The 14,426-nt window shown below is 40.9% G+C and overlaps 1 protein-coding gene and 1 long non-coding RNA gene across 3 annotated transcripts in view; one reads left to right on the forward strand and one right to left on the reverse strand.

The window, feature by feature from the left end:
- Positions 1-5,479, forward strand: part of LOC130543093 (uncharacterized) — a 40,392-nt gene extending 34,913 nt beyond the window's left edge. The window contains exon 4 of the long non-coding RNA XR_008958126.1: positions 2,113-5,479. This is a non-coding gene — a long non-coding RNA (uncharacterized LOC130543093). The remainder of the gene's footprint in view (positions 1-2,112) is intronic.
- Positions 1-14,426, reverse strand: part of CR1 (complement C3b/C4b receptor 1 (Knops blood group)) — a 109,280-nt gene that overhangs the window by 71,650 nt on the left and 23,204 nt on the right. Inside the window, exons 1-5 of one of the 2 annotated variants that reach the window (XR_008958121.1) lie at positions 11,410-11,655; positions 9,790-9,875; positions 7,594-7,821; positions 2,633-2,812; positions 1,896-1,995 (exon numbers count right to left, since the gene is read on the reverse strand). Coding sequence is in view for 1 of the 2 variants with exons in the window: in XM_057308922.1 (XP_057164905.1) it covers positions 1,896-1,995; positions 2,633-2,812; positions 7,594-7,821; positions 9,790-9,875 (594 nt within the window). In the remaining variant the exon portion in view is untranslated. Of the gene's footprint in view, positions 1-1,895; positions 1,996-2,632; positions 2,813-7,593; positions 7,822-9,789; positions 9,876-11,409; positions 11,656-14,426 lie in introns of those variants that run through there. The other variant, XM_057308922.1, reaches the window with a different exon arrangement.

Here is a 14,426-nt window from a genome sequence, read left to right on the forward strand (position 1 = left end):
CTGGAACTGGAAGTCCTAGTAATTGTTCTTTAACTCTGATTACAAAAGTTAGTACATATACATTGTATTCAAAAGTGAGAGATACAGAAACCCCCAATACTGAAAAACAAAATCACCCAAACTCTATCTTACAGAAATTAGCATAAAGTTTAAGGCAGGCCTTCTTAAAAGTTTTATGTGCATTGAAATCACCTGGGTATCATGTCAAAACGTGATTCAGATTCAGTAGTTATGAAAATTCTGCATTTCTACTAAGCACCCAGGAGATGCTGACCTTGCTGGTCTGTGAGCCATACTTTGGATGACAAGGGCTTAGAGTCAATCTTACAGTCTTTTATATAAGGAGATACACATATAACAAGGACATCGGTTGTCCTTCTACACGGACTAATTTTTCTGTATTTGTTTGTTCAGTTGGAAATGACACTTAAAAATTTTATCCTACTGGGTTACATCCATTAAGATCGATAGGAATTTGTTTTCTCAATTTTTGTAGGTCAAGATGGAGACATTTAACTAAAATGCTACCCCTTTAAATTTTTTCCTTAACTTCTAGCTTCCTATATTTATTACACAAATTCATAAATAAATGTGATTACATCAATTCAATGTACTATTGGATATATTTGCAAATTCAAATTTGTCACAATTTTCTTACACCCATGTATTGCATGGAGGGAGGTAAATGTAGTGATTAACCTCAGAATTTATTTCTGAGAATTTATTTCTTAGTTGTGGATCATAGCAAAATAAGTATGAAAACCACTGTCCTAGACAAACTTTTTCACACGGGCGCTAAGAGACATGTGTACTTATTGTGGGAATGCTTATGATAGGCAAAACAAAACAAACTAAAACAAATGAGAAATAATCCAAATATAAGAACCAAGAAGAAATAAATTGTGGCATATCCATTCAAGGAAATACTATCCCAAGCAAAAATGAATTAACCACAACCACACGGATAATTGTCAGAATCAAAATATTCAGTAGAAAAGCAAGTTGCAGAGAAGTGCATTTAACATCATGTCATTTATATAAAGCTCAAAATATGTAAAGCTAAATCTAAACTGAGCAGGCCTATGTATGGGAGAAAACGGAAAACAAATGCAAGGGAGTGAGTGACACAGAATTCAGGATGGTGATTTCCAGAGAGATTCCGGAGGTGGAGGAATGGGAATTGGGAAAGGCACCTAGGAGGTTTCTAAGGTACTAGCAATGTTTCTTACAGTGGATAGAGTATACACTGAAGTTCACTGTATTGTTATCACCCATTTTAATGATCACTTATTTTATATGGCTTTTAAGTAAGCTAGAAATAATGAAAACAACGCAGAAGTTAAGGTATAAGGTAAAGCAGTCTCCCTAGTTCTTTCCTTAAACCAAGAATATGCCCACAGCAAATTTCTGCACTGGGTACATTTCTGGAGAGGGGCTATAACAATCAAGATTTGCCTGTCCATCACATTGGCTCCATCATCCTAAACAATTCATTCTTCCCCACTTCTGAGTCCACCATCTCCAGCTCTTGTTGCTTTGGGGGAAGAATATATGCATGGGTCCACTCATGTTTGTTCCATTGGCTTCTTTAGAGAGCAGGTCCTTCCCATTTCATGACTGCTTCTCTGGGTTTTAGGTGCACTAATCTGGTGTGCAACAGGCATCTTTCCTGCCCACCCCTAAGTTTCTAGCATGGATACAGGTTTTCCCTATTTTTCAAATCTTTGTTTAGTCATTTCAAATGTAATTAAATACCTGGATTCAAGCCACCACCTCGGCTTACAAATGATACTGCTGTGTTTTAAATGGACAGGTAGACTTTCTAAGACTCTTGTTTAGAGACTGGTGCTACAATTCTGGAACTGTCATCCCCAACGATGCTGCGGCCAACTCACCCTTCATTACAGGCGTAATGAACAGTGGATCCAAACCGGGTGTCTCCGTTTACGATCATTTTGCCATTTAAGGGTTCTGCAGGAGTGCCACATGACTTACCTAGGGGAGAGAAGCAGAATTTGGGGATTGGGTATAGAACTATCCGATCTTCTCTCAGTAAGGACATAAGGTCCCAACCTGGCTGGAACTTACTGAAAATCATTTGTCGCTCTACAGATTTTGCCACCTGGAAGAAACTTACAAGACAGCCTCGGGGTCAGCCACCTACTAAGCTCCAAGTTCACAAAAGACCTCCCCTCCTGATCGATCTCATGCCTGCATCGTGCCTCCCAGAAAAATGTAAACTTCACTTATTACCAAGGTGGTTACTTCGTCACTCAGCCAGTGTAAATCAAAGATCTCAATGTCTGGAATTCTCTCCCCACCTATGCTTTTCCTTCTTTTTCTGAGTCATTCCTGACCTAGTTCCAGTGGTGACAATGGGAAACCCCTACTGAATGGAGATTTTCCCTGCATCGTGCCTTGTGATGGTCATTTCTCATGAAATGAACTTGCGATGAAGGTGCCAGCAAGTGAGGGGTAGGCAGATGTGACAGACAGAGAAACTCTCCCATGTGCTCTACTTGAGGCAACTTTAACGAGTCATATGTGTCTTAGTTCCAAAATCTGAAGAATTGAATCAGCTCTTATGGATGCTTGATTGACACAGAGGAGTTCTCAGTCCAGAGGTACTTACGTGTACAGATGTTTTCAGCGCTTGACCAGACTGAGTTCGGTAGGCAGGTGATAGAGAACACTCTCTTCTGGTAACCAGGGCGGCACTCATACTTCAAAGATGTCCCAATGGGAAACTCATACTCGTCAGTCGGATTTGCAGGCTTGGCAAAGGGAAGCTGTTCCGGGGCTTTGCATTTACCTGGAGGCCAAGACCACAGTGACATCCCAGTGAACGGAGAAACTTCTACTCTGCTTCCTCTTTCCCAATATGCTTCATAGATGTGATCAAAGAAAAGAGCACCTTACTAATGTTAAAATGATTGCTTCTCTCAGCAGTGATCTTAGAAAGGAGCTTTTTGTTTCATTTTTCAGCTTTATTTATTTATTTTGAGAGAGAGAGAGAGAGAGAAAGAGTGCACATGAGAGGGAGGACGGGCAGAGAGAGAGAAAGAATCTCAAGCAGACTCCCCACTGAGTGCAGAGCCCAATGTGGGGCTTGATTCCAGGCCCTCAAAATCATGACTTGAGGCAAAGTCAGCCACTTAAACAACTGAGCCACCCAGGAGACCCTGTCCACAATTCTTAATAACTATGTTGAGCACTGCTCAACTTCTCAAACCTTAGAATTCAACTGTAAACCACTACCTCATTTCTTATTCTACAATAACGTTCATTTGATACTTAATCACAGCCACTGTTAAAAACCCAGTTCTGCCAACATTTCTTGTCATCAAGAGGAACCTACAGAAAGAAATAAAATAAAATAAATGGAATCGCTTGCCTCTAACGTAGCCAGGAGCTACAGGTAGCTAGAGTTACACAGTATCTGAGAGATACCAAGTTCCGCTGTTTCCCCCCCAAAATAAAAATGGCGCATAGGTCTCCTGTGCGGTCCTGGAGGCTCCCAGAGCACATCAGCCCACATTTTGGGAAATGCAGCACTCTGCTAATCTTTGTCTGTAAAGTGGGTTTGTCTATTTGTATTTAATAGAACTGTTGATGTATTTAGGATTGGATCTATCATCTTACTATTTGATGTTTACTTGTCCTCTTTCTTATGTTCTTTATTCTCTTCTATTTTGCCTCATTTTGATTACGAATTATATTTATTAATTTACTGTTATTTCCTTTTTTTAAAAAAGATTTTTTTTATTAAAAGAGAGAAAGACTGAGCAGGGGGAGGGACAGAGGAGAGCTGGAGAGAGAGAATCTCAAGCAGACTCCCTGCTGAGCGTGACCTGAGATCATGACCTGACCCAAAATCAAGAGTCAGATGCTCAACTGACTGAGCCACCCAGGAGTCCCTATTGTTATTTCTTCTCATTAGATTATTTATTACACATTCTTTTACAGCTCCTTTAAAGATAACATGCATCCTTACCATGTTAACGTGCCTTGGACAATTATCATTTCCCTGAAATGAAAGAACTATAGATAATGCTAACTCCATTTACCTCCTTCCTGTCTTCTGTTCTATCACGATTATGTTTTTAAATTCTACATATATTTTACATTCCCATTAGTCATATTCAACGTACACACCGCCAGCTGTTTGCTGGGCTACAGCCATTTGCTACTAAGCTGGACCCTAATGGTAATAGATTCCCTCAGCAGGCTCAGCTAGGATTTTGAAAATCTGGAGAAATGTGTGGTTGCCTAAACAACGAGCTCCCAAAGACATCCATGCCCTCATCCTTAGAGCCTGTGAATGTGACCTAATATGGCACCAGGGCTTTGCAGATGTGATTACCTCAAGAATCTCATGATGGGAAGATTATCCTGGATTAGCTGGGTGGCCATAAGTGCAATGACGAAGGTCCTTAAAAGAGGGAGGCAAAGGATCAAAGACAGAAGAAGGACATTTAAAGATGCTGCGGTGTTGGCTTTGAAGGTAGAGAAAGGTGGCCATGAGCCAAAGTATGCGGGCAGCCTCTGGAAGAGAAAAGAGCCAGGAAACCTGATCTCCTTGGAGCCTCCAGAAGAAACACAGTCCTATAGACCCACTTGAGAATTTGAGCTCCAGAACCATAAGAGAATAAATTTCTGTTGTTGTAAGCCATAAAGTTTGTGGTAATTTGTTAGAGCAGAAATAAGAAACGAATACAAGAGGTAACAATGTATAGTGTTAGAAACTGGACTCACAGAGACCGGACTTGAACCTAGTGTCTTCTCCTTACTAACTGTGAGGTAGAAGTAAAAATTGTACAGTGGGATACTAGCCAGAATAGAAAGGAACATGGGAGCCTTCACTACGGAAAGCTTGATCTGGTTTCCTTTTCCTCCTTCATTCCCAATTCCTCAAATTATAAGAAATATATTAATGTGAACTCCATAAACTCAAGACCTACCGTAGTTTATATAAAGAAACACCTCTGCATAGCTTTATGATCTATTAAATACAATAGTTCAAAAATACTTCAAGTATACAATTGGATGAACTTGACATACGTGTGCACGATGAAACCATTACCACAATCAAGACAGGAAATGTTTCCATCACATCCACACCAGGGTCCTCATTCCGCTTTATCAACCCTCTGTCTCTCTACCCCCTTCTCTAGGCAATCTCTGACCTGCTTCCTCTTACTGCAGATTGAGTTGACTTTCTAGAATTTCCTATAAACCAACTCACTTGGTTTGTACTTTTTCCCCTTCTTTGGTCTGGCTCTTACACAGATCATTATTTTGAGATTCGTCCAGGTTGTTGCATATATAAAAACTATTTCTGTTTTTGCTGGGTGATATCCAGTAGTACAAATACCCCTTGATCGAGTTTGCCTACTTGACTGTTGAATGTCCTTTGGATTTGGATTGTTTCCAGTTGTTGGCTAGTACAAATAAAGCCACTGTGAAAATCCTTGCCCAAGTCTCTGTGTGGTCAGATGCCTTCATTTCTCTTGAGTCAATACCTGGGAGTAAAATGCCTAGTCATATGGCACATTTGTGTGTAGCTTTTTAAGAAACTGCCAAACTGCTTTCCAGAGTGGTTGCATCATTTTACCAAGGAGCAGTGACTCCAGGTACTTCACCTTGTTGCTGACCCTTGGTATGGTCAATTTTTAACATTTTAGCTATTCTGGTGGGTGTATATTGTCATCACATTGTGGTTTTTGTCTTGGGTGACACAGTCCACTTGGCAATACTCCCAATTCAAACTCTCCATTCAAGGCAGATGGGTTTGTTCTGTGCTAGAACCACAATTTACTTATTATTACTTCCATGTCCTTGGTCAAACATAAATCGTCAACCTGGAGGACACTCTGCTCTCCATTCTGCATGTCCTACTCTTTTATGAAAAGATCTGCAGTGTTTTATTTAAACATCTCTATCGGTAAAGAAAGAAAGAGCATGCACTTTAAAAAATTTTATATATTTATATTTTATATAAAGAAAAATCTTTATATATTCATATATTAGTATACTATATAGTATAATTGGTATATTATATAATCTAATTTAATCTATAATATTATATATTCTAATAGATAATGTGGTATGTTATATACGACATATTAATTTAGTATATTACAATATATTTTGTAAAATATATATTATACAGATTAATGGATATTATAAATTATAAACCACATAAACCATAACAACTTAATACTATATATTAAATTTTACTCAGATTACATAGCTTAATAAAGCTATTATATATAATATATAATGCAATTATGTATGTTAATTATATAACAAATTGTAATGTCATGTTATGTAAGTAAACATAATGTAATGTACATATATAACATTGTTATATAACAAAAATATAATTAGATTATATTACATATATTGTTTTAAGTAAAATATTAAATATATTTCAGTATTTGTATGTATTTAATAATTTCATATGTATAAATATATACATATATCTACATATAAAATATATAATAGATGGGTAGATATTATATAAACATAGAAATTTTAAAAATATGATACAGATAAAATAAACATTTTGAATGCTTTGCTAATCAGGAAGACCCAAGGCAGGCAGGTCCCAAGGCACTACTTATCTACCGTTCAGTGGGAAGACTGACTCTTTTAATGTAGACCTCTCAGCCTTTAAACAGGATCACCTGTATTCTCCATCTGCAAATGGCATCAGAGGGGAGTACCACCCCGATCTATAAAGGACCCCTTCAGTGCGGTCTGTCCTCACTGGTGCACAGAGCTTGTGTGGACAATCACAGCCACGAACGAGCCCCCGATTGTCAGGCACTGTCATTTAATGCCAGACTGATAGGTAAAAGGAAGGAGTTGCCAAGAGCACAGTCTTGAACTCCACTTCTCTAGGGCATCTTGAGTTCCCATTGCCAAAAGTGAGACAAAGGGTCAACAAAATGGAGTCACAGGCTGAGCAGAACACTTAGAAGGAGCAAAAGGAATACAAACCCCTGCATCGGAGTGTCTTTAGTTATTTCCACTGCATCAAATCTGAAGTAAAATACAGCCATCAACATGTGTTTTTTGCTCTGCACACCCATCTGTCCAATAGAAATACAACTTTTTTTTTTTAAGCAGGTTCTATGCCCAGGAGGGAGCCCGATGCAGGGCTGAACCCACAACCCTGAGATCTAGACCCAATGGGCCGCTCAACTGACTGAGTGACCCAGGCACCCGGACATACAACTTGGAATAGAGGTGGCAGGAAAGAGTGTTTTCTTTGGCGTTTGTTTTTAGTGTTTGAAAATAGTCTGTATAAAGTCTGGGCCTCACTGATTCTCCCCACTCTCTCCCTCCTCCTCTTCTCACTATCCCACACTCCTCACCCCTGTGGGAAGGGCCATGAGAGTACCACCAGTTGGGATGCAGCTTGGCACATCTAGAACCCAGCTGTTATTTGCCCAGCAGGTAATTCTGTGTGTCTGACTTTTATAGGAAAGCCACATTCCCAAGCAAAAATGACTGTCCCCATAGAAACAGGGAGGCTCTTGCCTAAATATTCTGATCTATATGGGGCATAGGGAAAGGTGCACTGACCTGCAGGACCAGGGAGTTCACAGCGAGGGGCAGGGCCGCTCCAAACCCCATTCCCTTGACCATCACTTGTGCAGAGGATGGTGCTCTCCCCAGTGAGGTTGAAGGTCATCCCTCTGTCAGGGTGGTGGTCACACGTGTACGTAATTTCCTTTCCATAGGGAATGTCTCCCTGAGAAGTTCCGGTGTGGTGCCCATTAAGGATAGACGGAGGATTTGGACAAAAGATTTCTGGAAAAAACACAAGTGCTGTAAGTTGCATTACAACGTTAACATTTTAATCTGAGTTGATTCCACAATTATGGGATGCTGTGACTGTGTTACCACTTAAATAACTAGCTCTCAAGAAGAGTATGAACCACAAAATAAATATATTAGTCTCTGTTGAGATGCTTCTAAATGAAATGACACTGAAATCAAAACTCAGAAGGGACTTAATCATCCTGAACTCTTTGGAGAGTTAAGACTTCTGGGTAATTGAGAGCTCATTCTTTTAAAATAGACAAAAATCTTCTTAACCCCACTGAGAAGAAAATCATCCATTGAATAAGAAAATTATCCATTAATTCAACAGGAATTCTTTGAGGACCTACTCTGTATCAAGTACTATGTTAAGTAAAAGATGGAGAAAATCTTCTTTGAACCCAAGGATCCTCACACCAGAGAAATCTTTCAAAATATATTATACATTTTCTATTTGTCTATCACCGATTTAATCTTTTCTTGACGACTTGAGGCTGTTATGTCAAAAACACCATGGACGGTTATAGTAATGCCATCACAATGAGTGAAACATCCCAATGGTCCTATGCAGGATCCAGAAGATGCAGAAATGTTATGACTTTTGAGATACTTACTGGTTTTTACATTTTTTCTTTCTCATTGAAGAAATACACATTTCTTCTTTTGAGTGTAGCTATCTGGAGAAACTCCTTTCCCTTTTTGATTTGATTTGTATTTGGGAAGAGGATACCGCAGCTTGAGAGAATTATGAATAATCAAAAGGTGGAATAGCTTAACCAATGTTTACACTCTAGTAATTGATTTTTGGTATATCTGGGTTCATGGGAGTATTTTTTTTTCTTTCATGCTTCTTAACTATATTCAAGGAAAGTAAAGATTTTCAAATAGCTGACTTCCAGATATGAAGGATAAAATTATCAAGTTTCATGATATAAATCAATACAAAATTTCCAAACACCTTTAGAGCAAAATATTCATTGGAAAAATTCTGTTTTATACACATGGATTTTTCAATAGTTATGATCAGAAGATGAAGCAACATCCTGCTTGATTTCATGAAAAAATAAATGGGCAGATTGAATATATTAGTAGTGTTCTTGAATTTAACACATTATGTTTCTGTCCTCTTAAAAACAAATATAAACAACAGGAAAGCAAGGTCCTAGTCTGTGTTCTTTACAGGTGTAGTCCCAATGTCTAATTATTTTAATAAGAACACTTGGTATTATTTGAAACAGTCTATTTATGTGTTTCCTTGTCATTATATTTAAAGATTTAGTTATTGGGGGTGGGGGGAGAAGCCACAAACAGGAAAGGCCGAGGAAGAAGCAAAGAGACTCTCAAGCAGAGTCGGAGCTCAGCTCTGAGCCTGATGTGGGGCTCGATCCTATGATGCTGAGATTGCGACCGGAGCCAAAACCAAGTGTCTGACGCTTAACTGACCTTGCCACCCAGACACCCCTGTTTGTTATTTTTTTCTCTTTCCTTCTACTCAAGCATGTAAACAACACAAAAGCAGGGTCCTAGTCTGTTTTGTTACAGCTGTATGCCCAGTGTCTAGAACACTGATTGTCACAAAGCAGGTGCTCAAAAAATTTCTCAAAAAGACTGAGCCTAGGAATGAATAGAAGACTGAGGCAAGGATGAAATGCTATCATTTTTGACAGAAAAAATGCCTCAGGATCTAAATTTCCCTCTGCCTATGAAGAATTTCTCTCCATTTGTAGCACACATGACGCTTATAAACATTTATAGGATGATCCCCAAAACTCGTGATGCTCAGATTTATTTCCCCCAGAAACAATCCTTGCAACAAAGAAAGATGTCGATCCAAAGTGAAGATCAACAGAGGGGCAAATATTAGGGAATTTTATAGGCAAAACACACCAAACGGACAAACAAGCAAACAAAACAAGGAGGGAGAGGCCGATCTGAACAGGCATTCCTTGTACTCACGTTCACACACAGGAACACTGTGATTCCAAAGGCTTTCCATTCCAACCAAGACGCAGTAACTAGCAGAACTGCCCTTTAAGTGGAACCTGAGGAACAGAAGCAGCAGTGACTGGGTGAGCGCACCGTTTCTCTCTCCCCTTCTGCCAAAATGCAGTTTATGGCCCAGTGAAATCCCAGGTGGAAAAGCCCAGCTCACTGGCTTGCTCAGGCGACAGAAGCTGCAAAATCAGAACTTGTGGCAAGATTGCGGTTTCCAGTGAGGACAGAGCAATAATGAGCGTCTCTGGTTGTCGACCTTCAGGAGGTCATCTGTGCCACCTGCCCTCTGACAGCTCCCTGTCTGCCTCTGTAAGGAGCTCTGCTCTCTAGGGCACCGCGGCACTCTCCTCTCTAGTGCACCAGGAGGAAAACAGCTCCTGATTCAAGTTGGTAAATCCAAGAACGGGAGGAAAGACATCAGAGACTGCTGTTTCTGGCCAACACATTTGGAATGTTCCTGAATGACGCCTGTGGCATATCCACAGTATTGATGAGTGAAGCCAAATTATCTAGGAAAAATAGGAAAAGGTGAGCAGAGAGGATTCTTTGGAGGCCCATCCTCCTAAAACATCTGCTTATTGTCAGAGCAGCGCCTGCCTGGATTGCCTCCGGGTCCTTGCTGGGTGACAGTATTAGCGGCCTGCCACGGAGTCCTCGAAATATACTGAGGACAAGTGCTCTGCTGTCCATGCTTTTTACCTGTCAGTGGTGCTGGAACATAATACCAAGGTCATTAAAACTCCCATGAACAGTTCATGACAGAGGGGGACAAGATAGCAGCAGAGTAGGGGACCTCGTTTTAAGGGGTCCCTTGAATTTAGCTGTATATCTATCCAACCATTCTGAACACAAATGAATTCAACCTGAGATGTAACAAGATTTATCTGGATCTCCACAAGCAGAGAAAGAGCTACTTTTACAAAGTAGGAGGTGCAGAAACTTGAATCAACCGGGGGAAATATCTGAAGATAAGCAGAGGGGGGAGGGAGCCTCCATAAGCCAGCCGCAGGAAAGTGATATAACACCAGAGCAAAAAAATTGGGACCCTTAGAAATCTCCTCTAGTAAGAGGCACCCCCTTCTGAAAAGGGCATGGGGGCAAATAGGGCAGACTTCTAGGCGGATCATTGTGGTGTCAGGATTCCAGGAGACTCAGAAAGCACGGGGGAGTCCGAACTGATAGAGTGCCCAAGCAGTGGAGCGGGGAGACTGGTTATGGTCAACGAGCCCAGAGGACTTTCAGCTCCAGGCACCGTAAACGGAGAGCTGAGCCATAGGGGGACCGCCCTCTGCGTGACCACCGGGAAAAGCACTAGAAGGTTCTGGCTGTCTGACATCCTAGGGGAAATAGAGAACGGCTTGCGCCCATGACAGGGACGGCTCTCAGGGCAGTGTGGCCCATGAGGAGACGCTGGGGACGGCACCCTCGTGAGGTAGGAGCTGTGGAGGAGGGTGCACGCGCGAGCCCACGGCCGCTGGCAGTGTGGAGTCACAGGGCACCGAGGCGCTCGCCGTCCTGTGACTCTCCCAGCAGAGGTGCAGTGGGCACGAATTGCGCTAGTCTGTGGAGTTTGGTACTCACAGAGGTGGAGACGATTGATCTGGAGTATTTGTTGGGGGGAGGGGGACCGCGACATTGTGGCTCCGGTCGGAGATTCCCACACCGCCATATTTGCTCTGAACCTCTAAAGAGGAGCGGACAGATGCCAGGGAACAAAGGCCGGGCAGCCAACCAGCTCACATTAAGCCCATCCCCCTGACAAGGGGCGGGGCAGCTCCACCCAGGCAAAGACAGCTGAGAAGCCGGGCAGCAGGCCCCTCCCCCAGAAGACAGACTGGAAGAGCAGGTGAATGATACGCTTATTTCCCACAGGACTGTACAACTCCAGCGCCAGGGGAAAATAATATAGGGAGCTCCAGGTGTTCCCTCACAACTCGTTTATACTTCAGGCTAAAATTTTACATTTCTTTTCTGTTTCTTTTCTTATTCTTTTTTCTCCTTTGTAACACTGCTCCCATTTCAAATAGATTCTTATTTCCCAACCTATGTTTTTAAGTCCCTTCTTAACTTTTATTTTTTTCACATATATGTTTTATAGATTTATGCCCCAGACTAGCCTGTTTTTCACTCTAGTCAACTTTATCTTGATATATATGTAAGTTCTGATTTCTTTGCAATTTTGGGATATAGTGTCTTCTAATACACAGACCAGAAATCAAGAAGGAATGGGCAGATCACCCGGCTGTGTCCACCCTGAGAGATTATAATCTCTCTCCCTGCCCCTCACCACCACCCTTTTCCGCCCTCTTTTCTTTTCTATTCTTTTCTCTTTCTTTTTTATTGTTTTGGATCATCTTGGCTTTGGTGGCAGATCTGTGATAGCTTTTGACCACTTTGTATTTTTTCGAAGGTGCATTTTGCTTGGCTCTTGGTTGATATTTTGGACTCTATACATTCCCTCAACCATCCCTCAACAGAATGACTAGGAGGAGGAACTCCCAACAAAGAAAAGAACCAGAGACATTGTCCTCTGCCATAGATCTAATGGATACGGATATAAGCAAGATGTCAGAGATAGACTTCAGGGTAGCAATCATGAAGTCAATAGCTAGGCTTGAGAAAAGCATTAGTGACAATATAGAATCTCTAAGGGCAGGAATGAGCTCTATTCAGGCTGAACTTAAAAATTCTATGAATGAGATGCAGTCTAAACTGGAAACTCTAATAGTCAGTCTAAATGAGGCGGAAGAACAAATTAGTGATCTAGAAGATAAGCTGATAGAAAGGAAGGAAGCTGAGGAAGATAGGGATAGGCAGCTAGTAGCCCATGAGAATAGACTTAGAGAGATCAATGATGCCATGAAACGTTCCAGTGTCAGAATTATTGAGATCCTTGGGGCACCTGGGTAGCGCAGTCGTTAAGCGTCTGCCTTCGGCTCAGGGCGTGATCCTAACGTTATGGGATCGAGCCCCACATCAGGCTCCTCCGCTGTGAGCCTGCTTCTTCCTCTCCCACTCCCCCTGCTTGTGTTCCCTCTCTTGCTGGCTGTCTCTGTCAAATAAATAAATAAAATCTTAAAAAAAAAAGAATTATTGAGATCCTTGAAGGGGGAGACAGAGAGACTAGAAGGTATATTTGAGGAAATCATAGCTGAAAACTTCCCTAATCTGGGGAAGGAAACAAGCATTAGTGTCCAAGAGGCAGAGAGGATCCCTTCCAAAATCCATAAAAATAGATCAATGCCCCAATATATTATAGTGAAGTTTGCAAATCTTAGAGCCAAGAAAGCTATCCTGAAAGGAGTTAGGAGGAAGAGATTTCTTACATACGGAGGGAGGAACGCCAGAATAACATCAGAATTATCCACAGAGACCTGGCAAGCCAGAAAGGGCTGGCAAGATATATTCAGGGTACTAAACGAGCAGAACATGTAGCCAAGAATACTTTATCCAGCAAGGCTGTCATTCAGAACAGATGGATAGATAAAGAGCTTCCAGGACTGGCAGAAACTGAAAGACTATGTGACCACTAAGCCAGTCCTGCAAGAAATATTCATGGAGATTCTATGAAAAAAAAAAAAAAAAAGAAAAAGAAAAGAAAGACCCCCAAGAGTAATATAGACCAAAAATTAACAGAGACAAACTATAGAAATAGGGACTTTACAGGCAATACGATGGCACTAAATTCATATCTCTCAGTAGTTACTCTCAGTGTGAATGGGCTGAATGTTCCCATGAAAAGGCACAAGGTTTCAGATTGGATAAAAAAGCAGGACCCATCTATATGCTATCTACAAGAGACTCATTTTGAACCTAAAGACACCTCCAGATTGAAAGTGAGGGGATGGAGAATCATTTATCATGCCAACAGACCTCCAAAGAAAACTGGGGTAGCAAGTCTTATAGCAGATAAATTAGATTTTAAACCAAAGACTGTAGTAAGAGATGTAGAGGGATGCTATATCATACCTAAAGATTCTATCCAACAAGAAAACTAAATAATTTTAAATATCCATGCCCCCAACATGGGAGAAGCCAACTACATAAACCAACTTTTAACCAAAGTAAAGAATCATATTGATAACAATATATTAATAGTAGGAGACATCAACACTCACAGCATTAGACAGATCATCTAAGCAGAAGATGAACAAAGAAACAAGAGCTTTGAAGGACACATTGGACCAGATGGACTTCGTAGATATATACAGAACGTTCCATCCTAAAACAACAGAATACTCATTCTTCTCGAGTGCACATGGAACTTTCTCCAGAGTAGATCACATACTGGGTCACAAATCAGGTCTCAACTGGTACCAGAAGATTGAGATTATTCCCTGCATATTTTCAGATCACAATGCATTGAAACTGGAACTCAACCACAAGGGAAAATTTGGAAGGAACCCAACCACTTGGAGGTTATAAAGCATCCTGCTAAGGAATGTATGCACCAACCAGGAAACTAAAGAGGAACTTAAACAATTCATGCAAACCAATGAAAATGAAAACACATTGGTTCAGAACCTATAGGATACTGCAAAGGCAGTCCTCAGAGGGAAGTATCTAGCCATGCAAGCCTCTCTCAAAAAATTAGAAAA

The sequence above is a fragment of the Ursus arctos genome, unplaced genomic scaffold (assembly GCF_023065955.2).
Source record: "Ursus arctos isolate Adak ecotype North America unplaced genomic scaffold, UrsArc2.0 scaffold_78, whole genome shotgun sequence".
NCBI classification, from domain to species: Eukaryota; Metazoa; Chordata; class Mammalia; order Carnivora; family Ursidae; genus Ursus; species Ursus arctos.